Below are 14,749 nucleotides of genomic sequence, written 5' to 3'. Positions count from 1 at the left end.
CTTTTTTTTTAATTTAATTTTTTAGTATTTTTTTAAATTTTTTTTAGTATTTAAAATACATTTTTTTTTAATTAATTTTTAGTATTTCGCTTTTTTTAATATTTTTTTATTTTTTATTTATTTTATTTATTTTATTTATTTTATTTTTATTTTGCTTTTAATATTTTTATAATAAAAAAAATTACATATATATAGCAAACGAAGTTTTTTAACGTATTCTACTAAAATATTTCTTTGCCTAAATATTCAGGAGACACTCGAAAATGAAACGAAAGATCTGAAATTGCGCATCAGCACGGCAGATGAACGTTTCAGTGAATATGCCACCAATGCTGAACATGTGGCACAATCGCTTCGCCAACAAAATACACAATTGCAGGAGCAGCTGAACGAAGCGCAAAACCTACTTGAAACCGAAAAGGAAGAAAAACTCACAGCATTGTTGCGTAATGCTGAAATATCACAGAGCGAGGAGATACTGCGTAAAGAGTTGCGCATGGAGCGTGACGAAGCCAACGAGCTGCACGAAAAGAACGAGCAGCTAACCAGTGAAATGGAGGCCAAAACACAAGAGATGAAACAGTGTAAAATCGAAATGGAAGAAATAAAGACTGTGATGTATAAGAATGATGAGAAGCTGAAGGAGATCGACGAAATGCAACGCGAAATAAGCGAGAAAAATAAGGTAATTTTTAAAATAATACTTTCATATTCATTTGTATACATATTTTCTACGTTTTACTTGCGCACCCCTCAAGACAATAAAAGTTCTAAATCAACGCTTGGCCGATCTGAAGAAGACACTGCAAAAGGAGTTTCACAGCGCCAAATCCTTCGAAACTGAAAAGGAGCGTAACGGCAACTGCATTACTGCGAAACCGCCAACCAACGCAATTGCGGTTGCCACCAGTGCGGCGGTTGTGAATGATACGTTAGCTTGTGAGCACTGTGGCGGTGTGAGCGCAGCCACAGGCAGTAGTATAGTTATGGACGAGGTCAATTTTAAATATTTGAAGCATGTAATTGTCAAGTTTCTTACTAGTCGCGAGGTCAGTGCTACATGAGACGTTTTTTTTATATATTTTTTAAAAGAAATTAATTTATTAACAGGTGGAAGCACGACATTTAATACGCGCCGTTGCAACTTTATTGCAACTCACCAAAGATGAGGAAAAACTGCTGCAGGACACGCTTAATTGGAAAATGAGTTGGTTCGGCTCGAAACCTAATCATGGTAGGGGTCAACATTCCTTCTCTATACCACCGAGTTAATAATAAAATCATTTACGCACTTGATATATATTATACTAGTATAATTTAAAATCCAATTGTTGCTAGTTAGAATGTCCTAGCCAAACGACCAATAGACTTCAAAAACTTCAGCAGCTACGAATGCGATTTTGCTCATAGACAGCGTTTAATATAAGAAGCGTATTGACTTCAGTTATTTTATATGCCACATCTTGGAATTTGATTCAGCACTACCAGCACCTTATCTTAGCTAAAAAGCAAGAGGAATTTATAAAAATACTTATTACAACCTAGATTAATTTAAAATCGCCAAATCACTCTCTATAACATTTGTTTATTTACAAAACTCGGAAAACGTTACGTAACTGTATTACGAATGTTGTCCATTCAAATTTTCAAATTGTATTATAATCATTGAAAGACTATGCGTAATTTCGGTTATTTAAGCTTTAAGTGAAAATTTTTAGTTAGTTTTAATGTTGATTGCAAAATTTATGCGAAATTTCGGTTATTTAAGTTTTAAGTAAAAATCCCTAGTAGGTTTTAATGTTGATTTACGTGCATATTTATTTTTTGTTAGCTTATCATTCCATTTTGTATGTATAAGCATTTTGATACATATTTATTTATATATATGTACATATATATTTTGTAAACTTTGTTAATTTATTTTGTTGTCAAATTTTATATTATAAAAGATGTTAAACACGAAAAACAGCAAACGCATTTTAATTATATAATACTCATAACCAAAGGCAAGTACTGAAACTTTGTTTACAAAAAGGTGAAGGTCCAACCGAAAGTAATATTCCTTATATACTCGTGAGGGGTATACACATTGCTGAAATCGTCTGGCTACAGCAATAAATGTGGCAACACATTTGCGGCTTAGCAGCTGTCAACGACAAAAACATTGAGGTTATGTCAAAACCAGCTGAGATTACATCGTTGCTTCACTAAAATTTCATGAGGGTCATGTCTTTGGGTTCATTTGGAAAAATTGCTATTTGTTGGTACGTAAAGTGTACAATTATTATTATATTAAGAACGAATATTTAAAAAAAAATTATATTTCTTTTTTACAAAAATACCAGGTCAGTCATTACAGTTGCTGGTGTGTCTGGGTTTATTTTGTCGAAAAATTCTGTAGATCACCGTCGTTATCAGGACATGCAAATACGTGAACGCATGCGAAAGTCTAATACTGGCGAATACGAACCTGTCGGTGAAAGAAGCTTCAGCGGTTAAATTAATTAGCAGCCATTGTTTACTATAGTTTTGTTCCCCGGCAACAATCAGCTCTTTGGAACCAACGCGCATAGTGTTTAATTAGCATCAAATCTCTTTATTAAAACCAAAAACAGAATTAGATACGCAAAATGGCCATGCCACAAATTAGTCAAGCCGACCAGGCTAAATTGCAGTTAATGCAAGAAATGGAGATTGAAATGATGTCCGACTTATATAATCGTATGACAAATGCCTGCCACAAGAAATGCATACCACCACGTTATGGCGAAGCTGAATTAGGTGAGTAAATATTCGTCTCAAAATTAGTGACGTTCTGTGAGTTTATTTTGATTGCGACTGTGATAAAAATGTGTGTGTGATACATTTGTAAACCGATACTCGCTACAAACTTCTTAGGATTACTACAGCGCAAAGTAATCAGAGTAAAATTATAACCGTTCTCACGAAAGTCGGGATAATATTATAATTTCCTGTGTGCAATGAGTATCAGCATGACGTGGTTAAAGTTCTTGCATGCCCAATGAAGCCTAGTCATCTACAACCGACTCCCTGTGGGCCGAACCTCTCGAAACCTCACGATTCCTGGGCCTACCGTCAGATTACAAACAATTTAAACTCAACGGGGATTAGGTAACCGTTACAACAACAGCAATAATAACAGTATGGTATAAAAAACTGGAACGGATGATGTCCTGATAATTTTTTGGTGCTATTTTCCGTTGCTACAATAGCAACAACAACTAAAATTTAGTGAGAATTCAATTATATGTTTGATTTTTTAAAAAAGTAGAAGCGTATATTGCGGGAATGTGTTTATAGTAAAAATTTGTACATCCTGTAGAAAGAAAGCTACAACAAAAGTAAAATTGTAAATAAATATATTCTTTCTTGTTCACAGGTAAGGGTGAAATGGTCTGTATTGACCGCTGTGTGGCCAAATATTTGGATATACATGAAAAAATTGGCAAAAAACTAACGGCTATGTCCATACAAGATGAGGAGCTAATGAAAAAGATGTCTGGCTAAGCTACTTAAAAAGCCAACAACAACTCGGGCCGCAAAACTAATTTAAAAATAAACCAATAATTTTTACTAAAGTAGTTTTAAGTTTGCTGACTTTAAACGCCAGTTCTGCGCTGTTTCCAACTTCCTTTTGTTGACACTTTCCTTAGTATGGCTGTCGATGGTGCGATACCTGACAGCACACCATTGCAACATTTTGCTGTGCAAAAATATAATATTTAAATGTAAATGTATGTGACTGCATTTCATATGAGTAATCCTACTCCACTTATAGTTCAATAAAAACCATTTTGTTTTAAAATAAAATTAAAACGTTTTTTTTCTGTTTTTGTTTTGTATAAGTTTAAAAGTTTAGAAGTTATCACATATTTTCAATACCAATATTAAGTCATATAAATATATTTTTAGATATGTCTGTATGTATGTACGTTTGAGAGCACAGCTACCAAAAATACGCTCCAGTCCATAATGCGCATCGTTCATGTAAAATTCGTTATATAGCGTGAGAGTTCTGGTATAAGCATGGAAATATCTTCTAAGTCATTTTCGGGACCACTCTCATCTGTAGTATCCAAGTCACTAGTTGCTATACTATTCTCCCAATCAGAATTTACATCACCCTCTTCTTCGTCTTCATCTTCACTTTGCTCATTATTGCGCGTCGCCAGACGCTGTTGTCCACCCAAATCGAAGCGCTCTTCACATTGAACGTGCATGTGCTCCTGTAAAGAATATAAAATATTATAAATGAAATTATATATTTATTTCTTGCACATTTCCTGCCCCACTCACTCTAAGCAATTGACGCGTTTCCTCCTCGTTGCATAGTGGATTCTCACACAGATTCAGCACACGCACAAATCGTGTGCTAAAAAGATCTTCCTCTGCGGGCATTGTGCCTATGCGATTGTTATTAAGAAAAACAAATTGCAATTTACGCATTTGACGCAGGCAAGCGGGAACTTCGGTGAGTAGATTACTCTTGAAATTTAGATGCACCAGCTTGGTAAGTGCACCGAGTGTGGCGGGTACATCAGTCAGTTCATTCGATTCGAATGTGAGCCAACGTAAATTCGTCAGCAAACCCATACTGTTTGGTAAACTAGTCAACTTATTGCCACGTGCGCCCATCGTCTCGAGGCGTTGGCAGTTGCCAATCTCTTCGGGAATTTCTAATAGACCCGTATTATTGCACCAGAATGTTTCTAATTGTGTTAGATGACCGATTTCCGGTGGCAGTTTAGCGATTTCATTACAACTAAGATTAAGTATACGCAGGTTGGTCAATTGACAAATGACGACTGGGAAGGCATCCAAACGATTGTAGTCCAGTGTTAACACCTGCAGGCGTGACAAATTGGCGATAATGGGTGGCAACTACAACGGAGGAGAATTTACATGGAATAAGATTTTGTTGACTTTTATTAAAAATATTCAGGCAGGTGTTTATTGTATATAACTATAAAATTATGACGGTTCGACATTAAGTCCACCTATTGGAAGAAACAATATTAGCGACGGTAAAGGTACTAGGTGCATTGCTTATCATCTACATATATCGCTAATAACAAATAAATTAAAAATATAGCTAATATTTGTTTATGCATTTATAAAAATAGATGGAAATAATTGTTGCAAATAATATAAGCGATAGTAGAAAATCATAAAATTGAACTCTGGTGTCAGATGAAATATTTTGTTTAATTTTTATTTAATTACCAGATGCCGCAGATTTGAAAATGCTTTATAAAATTTTAATTATTTTGCTTTAATTCGGCAGAGTTTGGTTTTATATTTTACATGCTGTTCTAATATCTTACTTCACAAAGCATTAAATTTTGTTATTAAAATATTTATAGCTTTATTTTAAACTAATTTTTTCTGAGCTAAGAAAATGTTCATTCTATGCTTCGTAAACTGAATTTCATTTCAATTTATCGTATTTCCGTTTCAATTCCAAACTTTCCAATAAGCCATTGACCGTGACCTTCTCAACAAAATGATAGTCAATATAAAACTCACCCTCTTCACTATATATTTGTAGCCACAAAAGTAATATGATTTGTACTATTTACCTATTTTTAGTTTTTAACAAAAACAAAGTCTGCATTTTAATTAAAACATCAGCATGCAAAGTCAGAAAATACCCAAGAACCTAAGCAATATTCTTAATAAAAATGATAGTCGCTGTACACATTTATAAGCGCAATCATACGAAGAAATGAAAATTCTGTTTTGTTTACACTCCTTTTTTATCATGACAAAACAAAAACTTTCCAGGCACAACGTAGTAACCACTCAATGCAAAAATATCCCACAGCGTACCTACGTACATCAATCAAATAACATACTGTTATGTATGCACGTAAATAAGCTGCGTTTGCATATTAAACATTAAAAGCGACATTAAACACTTTGGTGTAATATTCGGTATACGCACCTTCGTCAAATGATTGTGATTCAGGAAGAGTTTCAGCAATATTGGACACTTTTCCACCAAGTCAGGCACATCAGGCATCTCGAAACGTGACAAATTCAACGTAAACGATTTGTTATCAATGGCATCCTCGCATATGGCCAGGACGTGATTGTGACGGAAGAACTGATAAATTCGATTCATGTTTACTATTTTGCGAAAAATTTTTAAACGTTTGTTGATACGACACGTTGTTATATAAATTTTTGCTACGTCTGTTTTGTAATTTTGGCCTTTGTTTTTGCATAAAATTGCTGTTTTGTATGTTTCCCCTTTCCGCTTCCTCAGCGATTTATTTGCTTTCGCTTTCGTGAAGCATACGAAGAAATATTTTACGTCAATACTTTTTGATGACTTTTACAAAGTTCTATTAAAACACTCCATGACATTTACAAACAAAAAACAGTCGTGTGTGAAATTCTTTAAAAATTTTTTAAGTTTTTATTTTGCACATTAAAGTATTTATAGTCACCAACGAACTTTGCCGGGTGAAACGGCAGCAACACAACACATGAAAGCAGGTACTCTACTGTAATAAAGGCAACAGCGTAGCTGGGCAGGCAGTGCAGCGTTGAAGCAGTTGGTCGTTAAAGCACTGATTATGCGAACACACTAACAAAATATGCACCGAAATTGGCAAACAACTGCTGAAATCTCCTATATACATATATTTGTACATGTATATAAATAAGTACAAATGTATGCCGCGTCACTTGTGTGTGTTAACTTGTATTATTTCTTGCGATTCGTGTTGCTTTTGCTCATCTGCATTTTTCGTAAACGTTTTACACAGAAATTTAAAAAAAAGTGAATATAATATGTGTATTCCAGTATATGTAAATATGTAGTTGCATTTCGTAAATAAGCTTATATGCAATTCTTGCGTCCAGCACACGCGTTCACTTCAGCTGCTCGCACAGGTGTAATTGAAATTTCAAACTTGCTCGCTCCAAAACTACATACTTACATACATATGTACATATGTACTATATGTGGGTTTGCTATAAACCTGCTCGCATGGGCGGTGCGAATAGTCGGCGTGTGCGTGTTTACTTTTGCCGCAGCGTCGAACGACAGAAGGCACGTCGTAACATTCAGTTTCAATAGCGAAATAGCACGCTAGAGTCTACGAGCACTCACTTTATACCTTCTAAAAATATAAGTAAGCACGTTACTAACGCGTCACTAGCCATACTGTTTGCTACTACAAATGTTATTGTTGCGTGCTGAGCGTGTTTTGCTGTCGGCGTTTTATTGACGACCCTTGTAGTCACAGACGTATGTATGTATGTGCATATGTATGTACGTATACTCTACGAGTTCCAGCGCCTTCGTCGTGGTTCATGTATTTCGCTGGCGTATTTGTTATCGTACTCTCTCTCCCCTTTCACTATTTTTTTTCCTCATAAATTTGCATTTCGGCATTCGCAAATTCGGTTTTTGCGAATTTAAGCGGCGTTTATGATTCACAAACTAACCAACACAATAAATAACGCTAAAGTATTGGCAATCTCTGGCTATTTAAAATAAAATTGAAAAACGTGACGTTTTTCTATTAAACCGGTTTGAGTCGCTCTCAATTCAAGTGTTGACGCATGTGAACAACGGTAGTACTACTACAGCTCATGGCAGTTCGATGAATTTTCAATTCAAAATTTTAATCTTTAATTGACTATTATATAAATATTGGGGGAGTTCATGGTCCGTAGACATCTATCGTGTCTATACATATGTATATGTGTATACAATATAAAGGGTGTTCCAAACAGATGAAAAAACGTTAACTGCTGCTGCACCGAAGCTGTAATACACTTCACATGTGCATTCCTTATAGCACAAAAGGGTATAAAAAGATCCTTATCTTGATTGCGATCAGTCAGTTATATGCTACAGTGCAACGGTCTAAACAATTTGTTGGTAAATTGGACCGTTGTCCATGCATTTCTTGAAACTATATTTTCAAATGAAAAATGTTTCTATGCAAGAGCTTGATTTCGATTGATCACTTTGTATGATAACTATACGCTAGAGTGGTCCGATGTCAGCGGTTCCGTGAGATGAGCATTTTCTTGGCAAGAAATGGTCGTGCTCAAATTTTCAAATCAATATCTCAAAAACTGGAGTCGGACGAACGTACATAGCTAAATCGCTCAGCTCCTCGCTCTGGTCAATGGACTGCGTTTATAAACCTAGAACCAAGTATGGTTAGCCGACGTATAAAATTATAAAATGGGTTTATATAGCCTTCGTCTTCTTTCCTATATTACCATTAATCCTAAACGTATAGATAAATTACTAGTTGTCCGGGGTATGCAACCGGAAGCTTTGTAGCGAGATCAACCACATACCTCAAAAAAGTCTGTCTAGCCACCCGTTATAAATATGTAATTATAATTGCATACACGCACTCACACGATACGCAGCCACAGTTGGTAGAAATCTCGTGCTCAAAACACAATTTCGATTATGTCAATATGTACTTGTCTTATTGTCGTTAATCTGCCTCGTTCACTTATCACCGGACAGGCCCCGATTCTGCTGATCTCATTGTGCATACAAACAAGAGGAAAATAACGATTGTGAACATAGTCAATACCGCTAATCGTTATCACACACTTACTTATAAATGCACCAAAGTACGAGTTCGAGTACTGGTGTACTGGATGCGGGCCGAGGGCCGCGGCACGTATGCAATATGTATGTATGTATGTGCGAATATACGAGTTTTTTTTGGAATTTGTATTTTGAAGTGATAGTATTCGAGGGAATCTCGTAGTATTTATTTAGTATTAATAATATTTATAGATTTCTGTTCTGAGTATTTTTGGCATTGCATTCTAGGTGCAGTTAATTAAAGTGTGTAATTGAGGAGTTGATACCTCTAAGTTAAATTTAAATTTAAAATTAAGTACGTTGTTTCACTTTCTGCTTCCTTGTCCAGATTTTGTGAGACTGAGGTTGATACAACTCGGCAGTCAAACTTTCGGCAACCTCAAAGCCACCTCAACAAATTTGTGATAACCTCAAGGCGGTTTGTTGATTCATGAGGGTCTTTATGGTCACTATACCTATAATAGTTTTAGGTAACACAACGAACTGGCACTGTAAGCTTAACAAATGAGATCCCTGTTGGCGCTTGTAACAGGATCGATCTTTTAGCCTAATATAACCTGATGCTATTTCTAAATCTCTTCGTACTAAGAAAATCTAATTAGAATCTTGTTATATTGGTTTCCGGGAAGCAAGTTTATAAGGCGCTATAGACACAGGGTATTCTCATAATAACAACAATTTTGTATCCCCACTTAATAATAAAGGGTATAATTTCTCTTTAGCACTAAAAAATTGACGGTCTTACCAAAAATGTTATTAAAAATGGTGCTTTAAAAATGTGATCTATTTTATATGTGAATATTTATAGATGATGAACAACGTGAGTACGAAATCGTTGCAGTATACAGTACAGTACGACACAAAATTATGAACACTAAACGGGTTTTTATTGACCAATCAGAATACAATACATAATAATAATAAATAATAATAATAATAAATAATAATAATAAATAATAATAATAAATAATAATAATAAATATATCGTAGCTTGATACGCATTGACACACTCATAAACCGATTGTAAGTTGTAATAGTGATTGATTAGTGGACTTTACAATAGACATGTCTTTATTAATAATGTATTAATTGGAGTTCTTCATCTGGTCTGTATGTATATACCCAAACTAGATATCGATTTGAAATTTTGCCCCGCCCATTTCTCGCCAAGAAGCTGCTCATTTATAGGAACCACTCATATCGGGTGACTATAGCGTATAGCTGCCATACAAACTGAACGGCCGATGGCAAATCTTTATATGGAAAACTTTTATATTTGACAAAATATCTTCACGAAATTTTATAAATTATTCAGATACCTACATACATATGTACTATATGTATGTATATAATGTTTATAATCATTCCATTGGCGAGTACATTTCTGCTTAATACTACAAAATTTTTGACAGATACTGTATACGCCAGAATTAAACCAACTATTTCATCTAATCTGTTAATTATATAAACAAACGCTTGCGGTCCAGATGTACTACATAGAACAAAGGTCAAGCATTCACTTTTGGATCCAGCGGAAACTAAATATAAACTAAATGCATACATACTCATATATGTATAGATGTATGTAGAACCTAGCGCTTAGATGGCCAACACGCTGAATATTAACACGCTTCAAACACTCTTAACCCTATGGAAGAGATAATTAAGCAACATTTCGATGGCATGAGTGACCACATGCTCTAGATGCGATAAGCTTATGCATTATCGTCTGGACCGGTGCTTGAGCGCTATTATATCATCGCCGCTGTAGGCTACATAGGAAAGCAGGCTTTATAGTAAAGAAGGCTTCATAGTAAAGATTAAACACTTCATCTGTAATTTACGATTTGTATTCACATTAAAGCTTTTAATTTTATTGTATTGCATTTTATAAATATTATTATTATTAGATTTAGATTAACGCATATTACAAGAGAATTGAATTTGAAATTTATTATAAAAAAATACTTTTGTAAGCATTCCTTGTATTCTTTTTTAATATTTCATATTTTTCAAAGTGCAAGTATTCAAGTGTCCATGTGAGTGTGTGTGTTTAGTACTATATGTATGTATATATGTAAATTTAAAAGAGTTTTTTAAAGTTCACCTTAAAGGATGTAAAGCTGTAGTGTTCAATCAGACGCATTAGCAGATAACTGTTGATTAAGAAGAATAAAACACCTTGCGCGCCAATCCAATAGAATGTGTTCCAGGTCTTGAATTCCAACAGATAGGCGGGCAGCAACCATAACGCTTGCCCTAACAACCATGTACCGAAGTAGATGACAGCACGCGCCAGCGAAATCGCTTGTAAGTTATTGAGGCAAAGCGGCAGCAGCGCCAAATACCAAACGAAGTATTGCGACGTCACCACCGAATTGAAAGTGACCATAACGAAGGCCAACGCAAACACACAGAATGTGAGCGTCTGACGAAACTGTCCAAAACTGAAGCTTAAATAGAGCAATAAGCCTAGTTGTGGTGCCAATATGAGCAGCTTCTCCAGCAGCGATGTTTCCGTTGCATTGCCACTTAGGTATTGCAGTAGGAAGTAGAGCGAAAAGTTATGTCGCACATCGCGTCGCACAAAATGATACAAATACGATTCGTGTATATACTGCCAACCGTAGAGCGTATAGAAGAACCCGGTAACCGTGAAGAGCGCAATACACGTTCCCACAACTAATAACATTTGGCGGCATGAGGGAAATAAAATTTGTCGCAGCAGATCGCGTGCGCTGCGTGTTAGGCTCGTCGACAAGCAAAGATAGTAGGCGAGACTGAAGAGCAACGGATAGAGGCGTAAATGTATGGCGAAGCCATGTGTGAGGCCGGCGGCGAATATTAGCCAGTTCGCGCCGCGTTCCGTATCCTCGGATTTTACGAGCAAATAGACAGTTAAGATGACAAAGAAGCTGGAGAAGCTATCACCGTTACCGCGTGTCGATATGATCGCCGTTAGTGGATTGTAGAGCCAAAAGCAAGCGCTGGCACGTGCAATATTCTCCGGACGATTGCGTGCATCGGTTTCATTGTACTGCTGCGCCGATCTGATTTTGCCAAACTTACTCAGCAATGCATGCACCGCTTTGCGGCATTGCACTTGTAATTGCAGGCGCACAAGCAAGTAAATCAATATCGCCACAAATATATCGAATGCAGCATAGATGACTTTGCCGACGGCTGGATGTAGCAGCACATTGGGCAGCTGCATGTATGCCAAAATGGGACTGTAGCGGTAGGTGTGTCGGTTGAAAGGGCTGCCGTCTTGCAGCACATGCCGCGCACCATCAGTGACCACTTTGTAGTCGATGTCAGTGTAGGGCACCTCCGAGTGCGCGTCATGCCAATGGCCGTAGGTGATAAGCAGCAGACGCAGTGCTATAGATATAAGTAGATGCGTGCGAAAGCTAAGCTTAAGTAGCAGTGTGCCGCAACGGCTTAGAAGCGTTTTAGTTGGTTGTGGGATGTTTTTCGCTGCAGTGTTAGACATGGACATGTTATATATGTTGATTATAGTTAGGTTTTTGTACAAATAGCTGTCATGCGCTTATAAACTATTTGGTTAGTTCCAGCATATGCAGTTTATTTTGATTGATTGTTTAATATTTTGACTTTGTATTTATATTATTATACTTTTGCATTAAATATTTGTGGGAATTAATTCGACATTTTGACTAACCCATTAATTTGTTTTCATTGAATATGTCGAAAAGTAATAAATAGCATCAACAGTTTGTATGAAAAATTTCCATTTATAACAATCCAGCATTTACAAGTACGTTTTACAATTTAGTTTTCATTTCTTTTGCTGCTTTCTGTAAACATTCACTGAACTGCTTGAATTCCTTATCGCAAATATGATGCTGCACATTTAAATCTCGTGTCACACATGCCGCGTAAACAGCTGCCTTATCAGCACACTTGCCCAGTAGCACGGGATAATTGCGTAGTCTCTGCTTAGCTTTGCGCACTGATTCCATTACTTTAATTATTACATTAACTGTTGACTTTACTCGTTGATATCGTTTCGAGTTTTACTGCACTTTAGTTGCTTACTTAACGTCTATGACCTGGTGGTGGTCCACCTTTTGGTGGCGGTACGGGAACGGCAATGAAGGCGTCGTACAAAGGCTTTGAAAATAGTACCAACAATGAGGTGGTGATAAAGGTTATTTGAAAAAGCCGTGGATTACGTTGAATCCAAGTGCGTTTTGGCAGCACTGCTGTACGACGACGTTGTCCACTCTCTTGTTGGGTTTGTTTTTGCAACTGTTGTATTCTTTCTTGTATTTCAGGTGACGATTTGTAGGGCGGAATAGAAGGTTTTTGCATTATTCACCGAAATAGAAAATCCTACAAATAAAAGATATAATTATAATTTGTTTTGCTTTTTGGTTCTTTGTTTTTACAAAAAAAAGTATAAGAACATACGAAACACTATAGAAGCTTATAAGAATTATGAACGCCAGTGTCCAGAAAATCAGCAAAAGCAGTTTTTAGAGCGTTTATGGGGGAGTAGGGTTGTACACTTAACCATTCCCGTCACAGGGGGGCCTACGTTACGGGAACGGATCCGGATTTTTATCTGGCCATGACTTCTCATACCGGCAGCATTCCTCCAAATTACTTCGTTTTTTTTCGAACGTTTTCTCTACAACTAACGTTTTTAAAGTCGGTTGCTTTCCCTAACTTCAAAATTACACTTTGAACACTATTTCTATACGTAATTTGAAAGAACCAGCGTTTTCCTTTCAAATTTGTTAATATTTTTGATTAATTAATAAATTTTTGCGCAAAAAGTAGCGTTTTTTTCTTCAAAGTGTTCCCAAAAAGAGAAATATAGAAATTTCGAAAAACTCTAAGCGATACCTGAGGAAAACGATTGGATTTCAGGTGAACCAACACCGACTTGAACTTTTTTCGAAGACGCTCTAGAAAAATTACTGCCATTAGCGTATACTATTAAATATTTCCCCAAGAAATTTTAACAGAACATTTTTCAAATGTCATACTATAATTTACCATTGGTTTCTAAAAATATATTTTAATGGTAATCAACACTACCTGCGCTATTACAAATAAAGAATTTAAGAAACTAATGAAAATTGGTTTCTGAAAGTCGAGCATACGTAATATTTTTATCACCTCAACTTGCATCAACATCATTACCTAAAATTAACATGCATTTACAATTTGATTATCAACCTACACACGTTCTAAAACCATATTCCACAAATTGTTGTTGCAGCGGCGCAAAACATTTTGCTAATAATTGAAACGTTGCCTTTACAAAGACCCAACTGTCATGTCTCGAAAGCAACATTAATTAATTGTAATTTTAATTTTATTAAACCAAACTATTAACTTAAAAACTTAACACACTCCTACCTTTTATTCAGTAAATGTGTTCTTTGTTATGGCTTTATGACTCCTGCTTTTGTTCGTCCTTGCTAACGAGGTAACTTCTTTCTAAAATTATTCCTGAACAACAATTTGATTCCTTATGCCACTTTAAGCAACATAGACGCATTTGTTCCAGGACCTCCAAGCACTTGCTCTCTTGATAGTGATTTTCTTTGGAAGCAAACCAAAATTATATAATTTTTTTTAGTACTCCAATTCACACGTTTCCAAAAAATACTCACCGCTCAAGCAGGCCTGTATTTTACATGCGTTTGCCTTACAAGGATCTTTGCGCTTACTGGACATCAAAGAGGAAAATAATTTAAATATTCAATGTTCATTTATAATTTTTATTTACAATTTTTTATTCTACTGTCGGCTTTTTTGCGGTGCGCCCTGGCAGAGCTGCCAGACATATTTTATTTGATCTGGTATTCGTTTAAGTAAATTGTGATATTTCAGAGGTTTTTGTTAGATTTTCCTGAGTGTTTTAGAGCGCATCTCTTTACAACCTAATCTGTATAAAAATTTATTTGCTGTAAAGATTAAAAAGTGAAATGAAATAACGTTTTCCCATTCTAACATTACATATTCCATATATTTCATATGATTGAAACCGTTACCCACTCGATATAGTTTAACGGAAAATTGTATTCTTAGGAAAATTTCAAAATATTTAAATACATATGTAGACTGAACAGTTTTACACATTGAAATTTAAAAATGCTC

The 14,749-nt window shown here is 35.7% G+C and overlaps 8 protein-coding genes across 9 annotated transcripts in view; 3 read left to right on the top strand and 5 right to left on the bottom strand.

The window, feature by feature from the left end:
- LOC120771530 (golgin subfamily A member 1) overlaps window positions 1–1,836 on the top strand; it is a 4,724-nt gene extending 2,888 nt beyond the window's left edge. For both annotated transcript variants that reach the window (XM_040099589.1, XM_040099588.1), the window contains 3 exons: window positions 251–685; window positions 759–1,049; window positions 1,111–1,836. In XM_040099589.1, coding sequence (XP_039955523.1) covers window positions 251–685; window positions 759–1,049; window positions 1,111–1,272 — 888 coding nt within the window. In that variant the 3' untranslated portion in view covers window positions 1,273–1,836. The remainder of the gene's footprint in view (window positions 1–250; window positions 686–758; window positions 1,050–1,110) is intronic.
- A 328-nt stretch (window positions 1,837–2,164) lies between these two features.
- On the top strand, window positions 2,165–2,628 carry LOC120770013. The gene is made up of 2 exons (XM_040097105.1): window positions 2,165–2,264; window positions 2,346–2,628. The coding sequence occupies exons 1-2, from the start codon at window positions 2,218–2,220 to the stop codon at window positions 2,497–2,499; spliced, it is 201 nt and encodes a 66-aa protein (XP_039953039.1). The 5' UTR covers window positions 2,165–2,217; the 3' UTR covers window positions 2,500–2,628.
- Window positions 2,629–2,630: 2 nt separating this feature from the next.
- Window positions 2,631–3,837, top strand: LOC120770009 (mitochondrial import inner membrane translocase subunit Tim10). The gene is made up of 2 exons (XM_040097102.1): window positions 2,631–2,781; window positions 3,401–3,837. The coding sequence occupies exons 1-2, from the start codon at window positions 2,631–2,633 to the stop codon at window positions 3,526–3,528; spliced, it is 279 nt and encodes a 92-aa protein (XP_039953036.1). The 3' UTR covers window positions 3,529–3,837.
- A 23-nt stretch (window positions 3,838–3,860) lies between these two features.
- Window positions 3,861–6,355, bottom strand: LOC120770008 (leucine-rich repeat-containing protein 10). The gene is made up of 3 exons (XM_040097101.1): window positions 5,966–6,355; window positions 4,318–4,902; window positions 3,861–4,247 (listed from the first exon to the last, which is right to left on the bottom strand). Exons 1-3 carry the CDS (start codon window positions 6,143–6,145, stop codon window positions 4,005–4,007), a joined length of 1,008 nt encoding a protein of 335 aa, XP_039953035.1. The 5' UTR covers window positions 6,146–6,355; the 3' UTR covers window positions 3,861–4,004.
- A 4,271-nt stretch (window positions 6,356–10,626) lies between these two features.
- On the bottom strand, window positions 10,627–12,246 carry LOC120770007 (GPI mannosyltransferase 1). Its single transcript, XM_040097100.1, has one exon. The coding sequence runs from the start codon at window positions 12,111–12,113 to the stop codon at window positions 10,698–10,700; it is 1,416 nt and encodes a 471-aa protein (XP_039953034.1). The 5' UTR covers window positions 12,114–12,246; the 3' UTR covers window positions 10,627–10,697.
- A 103-nt stretch (window positions 12,247–12,349) lies between these two features.
- LOC120770014 lies at window positions 12,350–12,620 on the bottom strand. Its single transcript, XM_040097106.1, has one exon. It carries the CDS (start codon window positions 12,595–12,597, stop codon window positions 12,400–12,402), a length of 198 nt encoding a protein of 65 aa, XP_039953040.1. The 5' UTR covers window positions 12,598–12,620; the 3' UTR covers window positions 12,350–12,399.
- A 37-nt stretch (window positions 12,621–12,657) lies between these two features.
- LOC120770010 lies at window positions 12,658–12,966 on the bottom strand. The gene has a single exon (XM_040097103.1). The coding sequence runs from the start codon at window positions 12,947–12,949 to the stop codon at window positions 12,674–12,676; it is 276 nt and encodes a 91-aa protein (XP_039953037.1). The 5' UTR covers window positions 12,950–12,966; the 3' UTR covers window positions 12,658–12,673.
- LOC120770011 (cx9C motif-containing protein 4) lies at window positions 12,947–14,439 on the bottom strand. Its single transcript, XM_040097104.1, has 3 exons — window positions 14,263–14,439; window positions 14,006–14,191; window positions 12,947–12,970 (listed from the first exon to the last, which is right to left on the bottom strand). Exons 1-2 carry the CDS (start codon window positions 14,324–14,326, stop codon window positions 14,040–14,042), a joined length of 216 nt encoding a protein of 71 aa, XP_039953038.1. The 5' UTR covers window positions 14,327–14,439; the 3' UTR covers window positions 12,947–12,970; window positions 14,006–14,039.
- Window positions 14,440–14,749: the final 310 nt, after the last annotated feature.

This window comes from Bactrocera tryoni, chromosome 3, assembly GCF_016617805.1.
Source record: "Bactrocera tryoni isolate S06 chromosome 3, CSIRO_BtryS06_freeze2, whole genome shotgun sequence".
Classification (NCBI taxonomy): Eukaryota; Metazoa; Arthropoda; class Insecta; order Diptera; family Tephritidae; genus Bactrocera; species Bactrocera tryoni.
The sequence above is the reverse complement of the archived record's forward strand: the minus strand, read 5'-3'. Positions and strand labels throughout refer to the sequence as shown.